The sequence below is a fragment of the Hirundo rustica genome, chromosome 8 (genome assembly GCF_015227805.2).
Source record: "Hirundo rustica isolate bHirRus1 chromosome 8, bHirRus1.pri.v3, whole genome shotgun sequence".
NCBI lineage: Eukaryota > Metazoa > Chordata > Aves > Passeriformes > Hirundinidae > Hirundo > Hirundo rustica.
Window position 1 is genome coordinate 28,590,028 of NC_053457.1, and position 13,153 is coordinate 28,603,180.

Genomic DNA, 13,153 nt, shown 5'->3' on the forward strand with positions numbered 1-13,153 from the left:
ATTAATTTCACCAACTTAGAAACAAATCTCACAGCACACATTAGATAAAGACATATTTTTCAGAAAACTTGAAATATTTTATGAAGAATTAAATAATTACACAATAGGTATATTTCAGAATCTTATTTACTTCGTATCATGAGTTTTTGAACAATGCTCAGAAGAAAAAATATATGATGCTATCAGCATCACATTTCCTAGATACCTTGCAAGTGATGGAGTGTTATGCCTTGTCTTGCAAAAAATGGGTGCTGTCTAGAAACCAGCTGAATCCTGGAGATAGAGCCTATGCTATTTACGTTCAAGTTGGGCTAGAGAGTACTTTTGATTATCTCTCTTATTATATGTGACATAGTGCTCTGGATAGATTGCTTCAGCTTTTTATTACCCATGAAAACACTGTTCTTCATATTAATGTGGAATAACTGTTGGTGTGGCTTCATCTCAGTTAAGCTTAGCTTTCTGAAAGGTTGGTTTCTAAAGCAGTTGGGTAATCCACACTTCTCTAGTCCAGACATAGAGATAAGTATCTCCAGGGAGCAATTCATTTACCAAGCTTAGGACAGTTACCTTTTTCCCCCTGCTTTTTTGAATCAGTCATTGCTCTCTTAGTTCTGAACTTAGTCTATAACAAGTTTTAGACACTTAAATGTGTCATGAGCCAAGAGCTCAGTTCTGTGATTTGAAATATTCACTGCCTCTTTGTTAAAGGTGAAGACACAGAGATGGGGAGACATTATAAAAACTGCTCTGGTGCTCTAATTTTCATAATTTAATATTGCTTGATAGTATTTACTTATATAGCAGTAAATATATGATGAGACTCCTGCATTAAAAAAAAGCTTTAGAAATCTGGCCATGTTATACTTCTGTTTGGCTTTGGTATTTTACCACCAGGTTGTCCCTGGGTTGTTCTGGAAGCCCCTTAAAGATCCACAGCGGGTCATTCTTGTAGAGGTTAGATATTTTCCAGCTGTGATGTTATTGCTTTATTAATCTGAAAGAGGAACCTTGGCAGTGGGGACAGTCTTGAATGCTGTGGCTGTCCTGCAGTTTTTTAAATGATGTTGGTTATGGATTTTCTTTACAAGGGCCCCCATATGCTTAAAACTTAGGTTTCTGTTCCAATCAGATCTTAGAAAAGTAAATTAGATTATATTTTATGAGTATTCACATGCTAAATGTACAGATGAAAATAGATTAATTGGACACACAGCGTTCTACTACTAAGTAGTAACTAAGTTAGTACTACTATGTACAAACTACTAAGACCAGTATTAAAATACACATTAAATAAGAGCTTTTTTTTAAAGAGTAAGAATATTTATTTTAGTTTCTAGCCAAAGGCTGCAGGTAGTAAATATATCTTTGCATGCCTAAGTTCCTTAAGTTTGAGTTTATGAAGTATTCAGTCTCTGTCCTTTTGTTCCACATTTGACAGATGCTAAGGTGTCCGGATGCCCTTGATATGTGCAGAGAATTATTGACAGGGAATCTCTATAAAAGCCAAAACCTGAAATCCTGGGAACATGGCAGCTGTTTCTGTGCTTTCTCCTAGTGCTGGTTGGAGTTGTGCATTGTTTGGATCTGTGGGAGAAGTGCAATAATCCATATGTTTATACTAATAATATACTCCACAATATTTTTTTTGTTACTATCTGAATTTCAGTTTATTATTATGGATTAAATAGTATGCAAATTCAATTGCTTATGAAAGACAATATTGCATGTGAAGTATTTAGTTTCTTCTAGGGTATTCAAACAAAGCTTTAAAACGTTCTCCTTTTTCAAAAAAACCCTTCAAAATTATCTCATGAGATTGACTTTAGTTCCACTTGTAATCAAACATATTGCTTGTATTTTGTAATAAAATGGATTTTATTCATAAATTTTTTGCTTGTAGAGTAAATTGTTTCACCTCTAGTCTTTGCCATTAACAAACTGAAGTACTTTAAATATCTGTATTTTTTTTTTTTTTTCTCCAAGATGAACACATCTATTTTTGCAGTTCTTCCGGTTTCTGGAGTTACAAATGGTTTGTCAATGTGCCATCACAAAGAGAATGTAAAGCAGTGCCTGTGAGAGATTAACTTTTATGCGTTCCTGAGCACTTAAGTTATAAATGCAGTTTTGGTGCAGTCTGTAACAGCAATTACTTCCATATTACTGTGCTATTAGAAGAGCAAAGCCATAATAATATAATGCACTAATTGCTCCCTCTAATAGCAGAGTGTAAGATTGTTGATTTCTTTATATTGCTTGGGGAGTCACTGTTACGTGTGGAGACTCTGTTGTAGATGTTAGTTCTATAGTTTAAATTCGATTTATGCTGTTTTGAATATGCTTGCTGTTTTCTTTTCTGAGAGCAAAGAGATTTTTATTATCTGATTAAAGAAAAATATTTATGCAGCATGGAAAGACTCAGAAAATAAGTTTTCTGCTAGTACATAACTTCCACAATGTTTTAGTTGTTTATGTTTAGTGTTTAGTCATCCAGAGTTAAAAATGAGAACCGGACAGAAGTATAATGGTGTCCATAGGTTGCGAACCAGCATTACTTTTACCAAAGGAAAATGAATGTAGTAATTATTAGAAATATGTAAAGAGAAAACAGAAGCATAAGCTGGCATTGGATTCTTTGTAGCACATAAGGCTGCACTGCAGTGTTGCAGAGTGTGATAGAGCAGAATAAATACATTGGCATTTCGGATCTGTTTAAGTAATTTTAATTTAGAAATGGTTTGATAAATGTAAGCCATGAAGTAGGTGGTTTCATATACCTTCTCTTAAAACAAAGTTCTGAATACAGTCAGAAGTTTTCACTAAATCAGGCTGCCAGTGCTGAAATATAAATGCGATCCTGGAGGTGAGGTATGGAACATTGGTTGCCTCTTTTTTAAAGACTGTCCTAACAATACTATTTTTTCTATGATTTTGTTTTCTTCTGTTCAGTCACATTTTGGCAGGCCTAATCTTAGTTAATTTTTTTAAATCAAAATATATGTTCAAGTATTTTATTGTCACAGCAATGTTGATTAGAAATTACTTGGTTGTTTCCTGATTGTTTTTTCTTTTCTATAAAATCTTTCTGGGAAACCTTGCAGTAGCGTATGAATACTGTTGCAGCATTGAGAACTTTCCTATGGAAAGTCCAGGTCATCCTCTCTGGTACCAGTAGTACAGTGCTGCCAGTGGGTTGTAGATGAGATCTGCTGAGGCCTGACCCGTTGGAGTGGGGGCTCTGGAGAGCAATCCCCTGTGCAAAGTTCAAATGGAGATTTTCTCTGCCGGCATCAGCTGGATTGCTTCAAACCCAGTGCCTTTCTGTGGTGTTTCGTCACAGAAATGTGTATGACTGGCAATTCACTGTCACAGCCACTTCTGTATCCTCTGGTAACCATTTAATCTACACCAGGGAGGAGGATGAAACTTTTTCTTTTAATGTTATAATGTGTACAGCTTGTTCTTAAAGCAGAAGCCTCAGTAACAGAAAGAAAAAAAAAAAACCACAACCTTTATTTCTCCTTGTGCTTTTCAGTGGCTAAAAATTCTGCTAATCAGTTTGGAATGAATAGTATTGTTTCTTCATTTGCTTAGTAACTGGTTCTGTTAAAAGCAGAATGTGCTTCCATGTGCTTTGTGCTGTACCTGGTTACAGATAGAGCAGATACAACTAATACTCTATCTTCCACTTACTATCAGTGTAATGGCTCGAGGGCATAACATTTTATTGAGGAAAATACTTTATTATTTACTTCTCAGAGCTTGCAATCATTATTAGACTTAATATAATGCACACCACACACAGAACGCTGTAATGTTGATAAATGGTGTTGTAAATCATATTCCATTTGCCATTTGTCTTTTTTTTTTTTTTTTTTTCTTGGAACAGTACAGTGAAGTCTGGAAATTTGGGTACTTAGAGGTGTTAGAAAGAAGTTTGAAGATGATGGGCAGGGATGAATTCTATTTGATTCTTTACTGAAAAACACCAGGAAATCAGTTGGCTAGCTATCTGTATTTTGTATTAATCAACTGTATGGAGAAACTCTCATCAGGAATTGAAAGCTGAACAAAAGTATTATTCTTGCACAGTGCTCTGTTCTGTGTTCAGTAGTCATTGAGAAGACTAGGAGGAGATAAGAGGGAAGGCTATTTGTAATAAGCTTCCCTCCCCCTTTTTTCTTGTACTCTATTGAAAAGACCTGCCAGTTTGAAAAATTCCATCAGTAAGAAAGGAATTATTATATCTGCAGCCCTCAGGGGTTCCTCATCTGAAAACCAGCCTTTATTATGGTTTTATGGTCTACCCTTGGTGTTAAATCCCACTTTTTCTAAAATAAATTTCTAAGTACAGGAAAGACTATATATTTATGTTCATAATGTATATGTTTGTAAAAATAGGAAATTAATGTCAACACTTCCCAAGATCAGATGAAAATTTAGTGTGAGTTTTAAAATCAGATGGAAATTTAGTGTGGGTTTCCTAAATTGTTTCCTTTACCATCAAAGGGACATGAGCTCACATATGCTGTGTGTGTTAATGTGCAGTGACTTAAAAGCAGCAAGAAGTTGATTTTGAAGTATAAGAGTAAGATTTTGCTGTTCAATTGTTAAAATGCTTGCTTTTTATAGCCTTTAAAATGGAAGTATTTTCTTGAGTTAGAATTTTAATTGATGATTGGACTGTTGATCCCTTATTTCTAATAAATAATATTGCTCTTGGTCTGAGTTTTTTTTCTTAAGTCAAACACCCTGAAATGACAGTGTTATGGATGGATATGGGTAATCACAACTTTTATATTTAATACTACTCCCAACTTCATCAGAAATGTACAATCATAAGCAGGTAGTTGGTGTCCTAGTCCTAAAATCTTTTTGGTTGAAAGTGTTTCAGGAACATCTCTCTGGTGTGTACATACTTTGACCACTCTGTTTAAGTAGAGAAAATTAGAAAAGAACAATTGTGAAAGATGAAGTGTGTTAATAATTCCATAGTGTTATGATAATATAATGTTAGCAATAATAGTGACAGAAGGTAGAAGTTGAGAAAGAAGTAAGAATTTTGGGATGAGTTGCTCTCATAAGACAGTGAATTTAACTTGCTATACTTTGTTCACACTGTTAATTCCATTCCAAGTCCACCACCTGATGTCAAAATTATTGCTGTTTGAGCCATCTGCATTACTCCAGTAATAATGTGCTTTTAGTTTCTGTTTCCAGTTTATAAAGAGGTGTAATTGATTTATTTATCACAGCCACAGTCTCACACTGGCTTGCTTTATGGGCTCAGGCTGTGATTCTGTGGAAGCCTGAGTTAATTTAGCGGTGTTGCTGCCGTAGCTATGCCATCCTATCCTCTCCTGCGTGCCCAGTCCCTCCTCGTGTGAGCTTGCACTGAGGTGTTCCAGCGTGCTGTGCTAGCTGTGCTAACAGGATGCTGCCTGCACAAGGTGCTGCTGTCAATAATTTTCTGCTGTGAATAATTTTCTGCATTAGAAGTGCCAGAACAGCAGCGCTGGCAGAGTTGAACTGTTCTGACAATGGGAGCAAGATCAGCCTGGAAGACAGTTTGTTCCTCCTGGATTTCCTAACATCCATTTCCATTTTTTTAAGCTGAGGATTGAGATGTTATGGTCTGAATATTGAAAGATGCCTCTACCCAAATTAAGGTGCAAAAAGACGTATGCCCAAGCCAATAGCACAGATTTTATTGAACAGTAAATGTGAGGGAGGGAACAATGGAAAGAAGCAGGGGAAGGACAAGGAGAGTAACAAGACTGAAAGAGAGAGAGACAGATCTTTGTTTGCCACAGTGTGAATTTTTGTCTGGATGTATTTCCCAGGATGTGCTATTGAGACTGCCAGGCCCATAGCCAGTCCCATTCTCTACTTATCTTGAGAGCAAAGTCCTGTGATCTTAACAGTATTTGAGGCAATTGTAGTCTCTAAGTTTCTTACTAGGAGGAAAGACAATTTCTTTTTGTTTTCTTTTTAATTTTTTAGTCTTTTTTTGAAATATGTGGTCTGATGGTGATATTTCTTTATTTTTTAACCATATCTGTAACTTGCATAAATTATCCCAAATTTTAATATTAAGTACATATACCTTCTTTACATGTGACTGTCACTGAAATCCTACAGGTAAATGAACTCAGCACTGTCATGTAAAACCTCTCTTGCATTGAGACTCTGGAAACAGCTTTCAGATGTGTTCCCAACAGTCTTGCTGTCTGCCAGCAATCTTTACTAATTGCTGATCTTTTTAGGATACTTCTGCTTCCTTGTGTTAGTAACTCTGACTCTGCAGCTTCTGCAGGCAGTACTCTGTCCACTTCTCTGTCCCTTCAGCTCCTTTTCAGCTTTGGATATATTCTTTATCTTTGTGTATATAACAGATTTTTTTAAATGAGAAAACTTTCATATTAGGGTTACAGTTTTCCTGAAAGTTTGCCCTACCTGTCTCCAAAACCTGTAATGATGATAAAATCTAGGAATGTGTTGCTTGCTCTGTAGAAAAGTACTTTCCCTACTCCACTTTATAGGGATTTCCTTGAAGTTTCAATCTGTAGGTACTCCCTGTTTCTATTACTGTGGGATTTGAATATATGAAGTCAGTAAAGTTTAAGTAGGAAATAATGAAGAAAGGAGTAATTGTTCTAAAGAACTAAAACCCTATGCAGGAAAGAATAATTAAACCACACCGAAACCACATTTGTGTACAGCAGTTCTAAAAGGAATGTGCTTGAATAATTAATTTGACATGGAAATCCTGATACAACATTCCTCTCAAATATGTGGAAAGTAATTAGTAGCATACTTACATCAAGATATCAAAAGTAAGACAATAGTGAGATGGGTTGCACAGCTGGAGGAGTGATGGTTTATCTTAAAACTCTTAAGAAAAGAACTAAGTTCACTGCCATAGATATTCCATGAAATAATTATAAATTGAAAGCCTTTAGCTAATTTGAGAGCATGTAAACATGAAGGCAGTATTACTGATCCCTTGATAACAGTGATGGCAGGGCTTGTTGCTGTAAATATTGAAACTGGCTGTGAATGCAGACAACTGTACGTGTAATAAAGTGACTCTTTATGAATGTCCTGTAGTCTTGATAAATGTTAGGGTAGATCAGTGATGCTGACAGGTTCTTGGAGCATTTACTCAAAAATGCATCTAAAAAGGAGTGACCTGTTGATTTATCCTTGAGTAGTTAAAATATACTTTACACGTATTTTGCTGAAAACTCTTAAAATTATTTGATATATGTTTGATGTTTTGTCTTTCAGCCTGTGATGAATGGAAGATTTTACCAAAACCTAATCTGCATCGAGATGTCAACAGATTTGGTCACACTGCTGTTGTCAGTAATGGGTAAATGAGGCATCTCTTAAATTTTCCTTGCCATTTTTCTGAAGGAAAAAATTGTAGTAGAAATCACACTTAAGTGAAGTGTGATTCAATAATGGAACTGATGTAACTTATTAAGCAGGAAAGCAGTGCTTCTCAGGTAATCAGTGCAGCTAATCCCCAGTCTGCCAGGCTGTGGGATCTGTTCAGTGATATTTCAGGTGAACATTCCAGGGTACTGAGGTGTTTTCTCAGTATTGAGGGCTACACTGAATTTAATGCTTGGTAGCAACTATAACCCTCACTTAGTTGTGATGGGAGAAATCCTTTTCTCTTTGCAGTGTGCTATAATCCTTCATTCCTGTACAATCATAAAATAACCCTGTAACTAAAATTTTCTGGGAAAAAGGGAAGATTTTGATGATACTGATACAGTTATCATCTTTACTACCTGAAGGATAAAACGCCTGCCAGAAACTAGGTGATATGAAGTTGGAAAAGTTGTAGAAAACAATAATCAGGATATTCAGGTTTAAAGAAATGTGTATTGTTTACTTGTCTCAGCTTTTGTTTTGGTGGTTGTCAGCTAGCCTGGTATCTGAAGTTGCAGTGCTATAGATCATTGTACCTCTTCTACATTATTTATCACACTAATAAAGACAGTACTTAAATATTTGTGATCAGCTTATGAATCCTCTATATAAGGATCATTTATAGGTCAGAAATGAGGTAATGAGTAATGCTGCAAAAAAAGAGTGTGTCTGCTTTTAACAAAAATAGCACTAAATTGTAAGTATGTACACAGAACACTTGACATTAATCAATGAACAGGTTTATTTATTAAGACAAAATTGCTTGGAATTAATGAATTCAGCAACTGATGGTTTTTCATTATGATTTGTGTGTTTTCTGCAATCTGAGCCACGTCTGATACTTTGAGGGCTGTCGCTTTCTATGAATTACATTCAAAGTGTCTTTTTTTTTTTTTTTTTTTTTTGTTTGGTTTTTTTTTTTTTTTGTTTTTTTAAGGACTTAATGGTATTTTTGGTAGGGTTTTTGGTATGAAAACAGTGAAATACAATACACTCTGCAGATTTCTGCTATCTGTGATTAATTCCGTTTTAAGAGTATATCATACAACAGATATAGTGGGTTTTTTTATTAATATCTTTTACCTGAGACTGTTCTAAGTTTTTATGACAAGGGTGAGGACTCAGGTTTAGTCTTTTGGTTCCTGTGTCAGCAGCTATTGCACCAGAAATGTTACCAAAAAGAAATATCCATCTTGCCAATTGTTGCTGCCTGTCTTGAAAAGAATGTTCTTGTTTTCTGCAGGTCAGTATTCATGCTCAGTTCTCAATATCTAACTGCAAAAATGAGTGCATTCTTCCAAAGTTCTTCGTTCTTTTTTCCAGACATATGGGATATGCTGCTCCAGAATACATACAGCACAGGGAGCTTTCAGCAATCTTTTTGTTCGTCTCAGCTTCCATGGAGAAATAAATTGAAAAAGTAATCAATAAAGGAACCACTGATAGTCTTTATTAGAGAAAGAATAAGATTTTTTTTTTTTTTTTTTTTTTTAATAATACTATGTGGAGTTTAAATTGTATATCAAGATGGATAAGGAATCAATAAAATGTCTCTACAATAACAGGTAAATTTCCTTGCTTTTTCCCAATAGGTCCATGTATGTGTTTGGGGGTTTTTCAAGTGTTCTACTGAATGACATCCTTGTGTACAAGCCTCCCAACTGTGAAGCATTCAGAGATGAAGAGCTGTGCAAAAATGCCCGTCCAGGAATAAGGTGTTTGTGGAACAAGAAACATTGCGAATCTTGGGAATCTGGACATGCTAATAATATCCTTAGAGCAAAATGTCCCAAGAAAACAGGTAAGTGAATTCTAGTCAGCTTTGTAATGCAATGTAGGAGATGATGGTGGGCAACCCCTAAAGAAGTAACCATGTCACAGTGGTGGCTGGAATGTTAAGTGTTCCCCTGTGAGAATACCCAGTACAAGGGATATATAGACTATTAAAAAGAAAAATCATTCAATTGTGGGATCCTTTTTATTTTACATGCAAAATGATGCAAAAGAGCATAAGTTTAAGGTGCTAAGGGAGAGCAGAAGAGCAGTGGGAGCACAAATGGGTCCTGTAAGTGCTACCTGGTGTTACGGGCATATGGCACTCCCATTTCTGTATGCACCCATAAGATAGGAAAGCATCACTGCTTCAAGCAGGAGCATTTGTACAGAAGAATATAATGCAGGCACAGCCGGAAAAAACACCTCAGGCAGACAAGCCCTTTGCAGTGTGTCAGATGGGTTCAAGTTTGTCATATGAATTTCTCTGTGTCATTGTGATGGCTGTATTGTATGTAACAGCAATTTGCTGTTACGAATAACTGTTCCAAACTGTTCCTAAGCATTTTGGCTTGTCACAAATAAATTGCTTGGGAAAGTATTGTTCTTATATGTCACATGAACAGGATATTTATCCCTGCTACATGCACCTACTGTTTTTTTTCTGTGCATCTTTCCTTTCAGCACAGTGTAAAATTGCTTCCCAAACTTTGGCTGTGTGCTGTGTGTACAAACTGCTGTACAATTAAACTGCCAGTCTGTGTTTAATGTTTTTTGAAAAGTTACTAGCACTGCTATTAATCAGCACTTCAAGACATTTTATTTTTCTGATAGCTTTTACTTGTTTCTAGACTGGCTATAAAGTCACAAACTTAGAAAAACTAAAAAAGAACATAATATAACAAAAGCATTATCCAGGTACAGTTTTCTGGAAAATGCCCTTTGAGAACTTTTGGAGACCTACAGTCTAGAAAGATTCATCTATATAGAAAAATAAAAAAAATCTTGTGGCATTGAATTCAAAAGTCATACAGATGAAGGTGGATCTTACAGAAATCTGATCATAGCAACAGGTGTTTATGAAAGCCAAACAAAGCACAGACAGGCTGAAGGAAAATAAAAAAGTTGGAGCAGTTTCTAAAGTACAGATGCTGCAGTGGAAATAAAGTACAACTCAACTTGGAAGAGATGAGGTCTGTGTAGTTCCAGTTCTGAAGAAATTGTGTGAAGAGAACTGTTTTCACTGTTGTCGAATTCTTCCAGTTTCAGGTGGTTATTTTTTTCCCAAAGCAAATTTTTCATGTATTCTTTTATATTCTTGGCTCAGTTGTTACCTGGTTGAGAGTATCATCTGAGAAGCTGCTCATGGTCAATATTAAAGGATAAACAGAAATTTTAGTGGTTTTCAAAAGACGAATTCTTGGATGACAAGACTCCCCTTGCAAGAGAATCTTTTAAGCTTGCATGAATCTGAAACTAAAGAAGCCAAACCAGAGAGGAATTAAACATGGTAATCAGTGTAGGAGATGGTACAAATTCTATTTTGCTTCATGGGGATTTTAAAAACCTTTGCCTCCTTTAAACAGATGTAATAATTTGTGTCCTAAATGATTTTACATAACCTTAATTTTAGGCCAAGTCCCACTATTAAGAATATAACATTGACTCTTTTTCAAATATCTTTTGTAGATAAAGCACAGAGCTTTTACTTACCAGTCATTAATAGGTTTATAAATTAATTTAGCAAGATTTAAAGTGCCCATGTGTTGCTCATATCTGTCTTAGATAGCTTTATTTACTACTTTTATCTTTTCTTCTTGCATAGCTATCTAATATTTTTATAGAATCCTACATTTGAAGGGAATCTTTCTTCCACGTTCAAAGAGTAAAGGAAAAATAATGGAAAAAAGTTTACATAGTCCTAATTTTTTCATTGTGCTAAGAGAGCTTGCATACTGTAAATCAGTGGATATTCCTTTAGTTGATACGAGACTTATGAACCTTAAATTTGGTTGTTACTAAAGGAATTTTTAAAGCTGCAAATCCTATTAACTGAATAGAATTAATTTCCTACAGTAGCTTAAACCCTTATGAATGGCTAGAGTTCGAATGAAGGATATAACAGAAAAAGCTCTGAGGAAGTGTTTAAAATGTGGCATTATCCTCCTCCTGTGGGACATTTCTGTTTGATTTGTGTGGCAGCTGCTGCAGACGACAGATGTTACCGCTACGCGGATTGCGCCAGCTGCACCGCCAACACCAACGGCTGCCAGTGGTGCGACGACAAGAAGTGCATTTCAGCAAACAGTAACTGCAGCATGGTGAGTGTGCAAATCTGAGCATGTTAGCGGTACTTTTCCTTTTCTAGGTTTAGTAGACTGGTAGTTGCTTGTTTTCAGCACAAGCAAACTTTTTTTTGCCAGGCTTTTTGAACTAAAAATGTTGCAGAAGGCAGAGTTGCGCTGCAGCACAAAAAAAAAATCTGTTTCAGGGTAAAACAAGCATTCTTCAGGATTGTGTTGCCTACTAGACACTTCTTAAGACAAATGCTGTTCTCTCCTAATTAATGGCATTTGAAAAGTCATGGAGTTATTATTAACTTAGACTTTGTGCATATGTGGTATACAGTAGACAGGCAGAAACCATGGAATCAGGTCAAGGTTGCTGTTTGGTTGTTTTCCCTTTCAAACAGGACCAGGCCAGTCTCATTAGTCATGGTCTTCTGATCATTGATCATCATAGAAACAGTTTTCTTTGTCATGGAGTCACTTGTCATCTCATTAAAGGAATATGAGCTTCTGTAACTGTGAGGTCCACTGTCTTGTGATGATTTGGTTCTGATCATTTAAGTACAAGCAATCAGATCACATAGATTCATGCAAGTTTATGGCTTTTTCTTTTTAATGTTGCCTAGTGCCATGTTTTACACTTTATGTTGTTGTTCACCAGCTGCTGCATCTCTTGCTTGTTCATTTGATTTTTGTCAAACTTATAATAGTATTTCAGCTTTATAAATTTTGCCTCGTAACGCTTTTCAGCTGTCCACAGACACCTGGCTGTACTTGAGTTCAAAATCCTTTCTTTATACACTTTCATTAGTAAAAGTATCTTGCTCTCTGGCTTGAACCTGATGCAAATCAATCTTGTTCTCCAGATAAATTAAGGTGTGAATTAGATTGACTGTGACTCAAATCTTGCCCGTTCAGAGTGAGCACAGCCAGCTCTAATCACTGGCATTTGTAGCTAGTCACTACTAATAAAAGCAATGCAGACACAAATTCATCAGTAGCCATGTTATAAGTCTGTCAGAGGGATTTCACATTCCAGGCACTAATGGTTAGTTTCCTTTGTGGCCTTCAAGAGCCCTTCTTTTCCTGACACTTTGTTCTCTATTAGGTGGTAATTTTCTAACCCTGGTTTTCAGCTCTTGAGCAAGGAATAGTTGCTAAGGAGCAGACCATCTTCATTTCTAATAAATGATCCCTAATAAATGTGGAGCACTAGATATTTTAGCACAAGCTTCTTGGTTCAGTGTCCTTCTTTGACAACCTTTCATGACTAAGATTGTGAGCTTAATTAGCAAATGACGCACCAGTCTGCTCTGTGTCATTTCCTGTCTTTTATTCAGGGTTTGAAGTGGATAACAAAGGCTGTTAGTGTAGTTACTGAAGAAGGGGATAGCAAAAATTCATCAAAATGATTTCTGGAAAAAGGTACTGTCACAAATGGAAGGTGGCTGTTGCAAAATTGGTCTGTTTGGTTTGAGGTGATGGAGACAGAACTTTGCAGCTTCAATATAAATTCACCAAAATAGCATCAACAGAATGGCACCATGTGGAAAACCAGAATAGGTCAGGCTGATTATCCATTTTCACAGACTGCTACTTCTTGACTAGGCCCACAAACGAAAATGTTGTGACAGCGCTGTGATGGT

At 36.0% G+C, this 13,153-nt stretch overlaps 1 protein-coding gene across 9 annotated transcripts in view; it reads left to right on the forward strand.

Moving 5' to 3' along the window:
* Positions 1 to 13,153, forward strand: part of ATRNL1 (attractin like 1) — a 432,362-nt gene that overhangs the window by 78,199 nt on the left and 341,010 nt on the right. For all 9 annotated transcript variants that reach the window (XM_040071146.2, XM_040071147.2, XM_040071148.2 and 6 more), the window contains exons 11-13: positions 7,294 to 7,378; positions 9,039 to 9,247; positions 11,422 to 11,540. In XM_040071146.2, the coding sequence (XP_039927080.1) occupies positions 7,294 to 7,378; positions 9,039 to 9,247; positions 11,422 to 11,540 (413 nt within the window). The remainder of the gene's footprint in view (positions 1 to 7,293; positions 7,379 to 9,038; positions 9,248 to 11,421; positions 11,541 to 13,153) is intronic.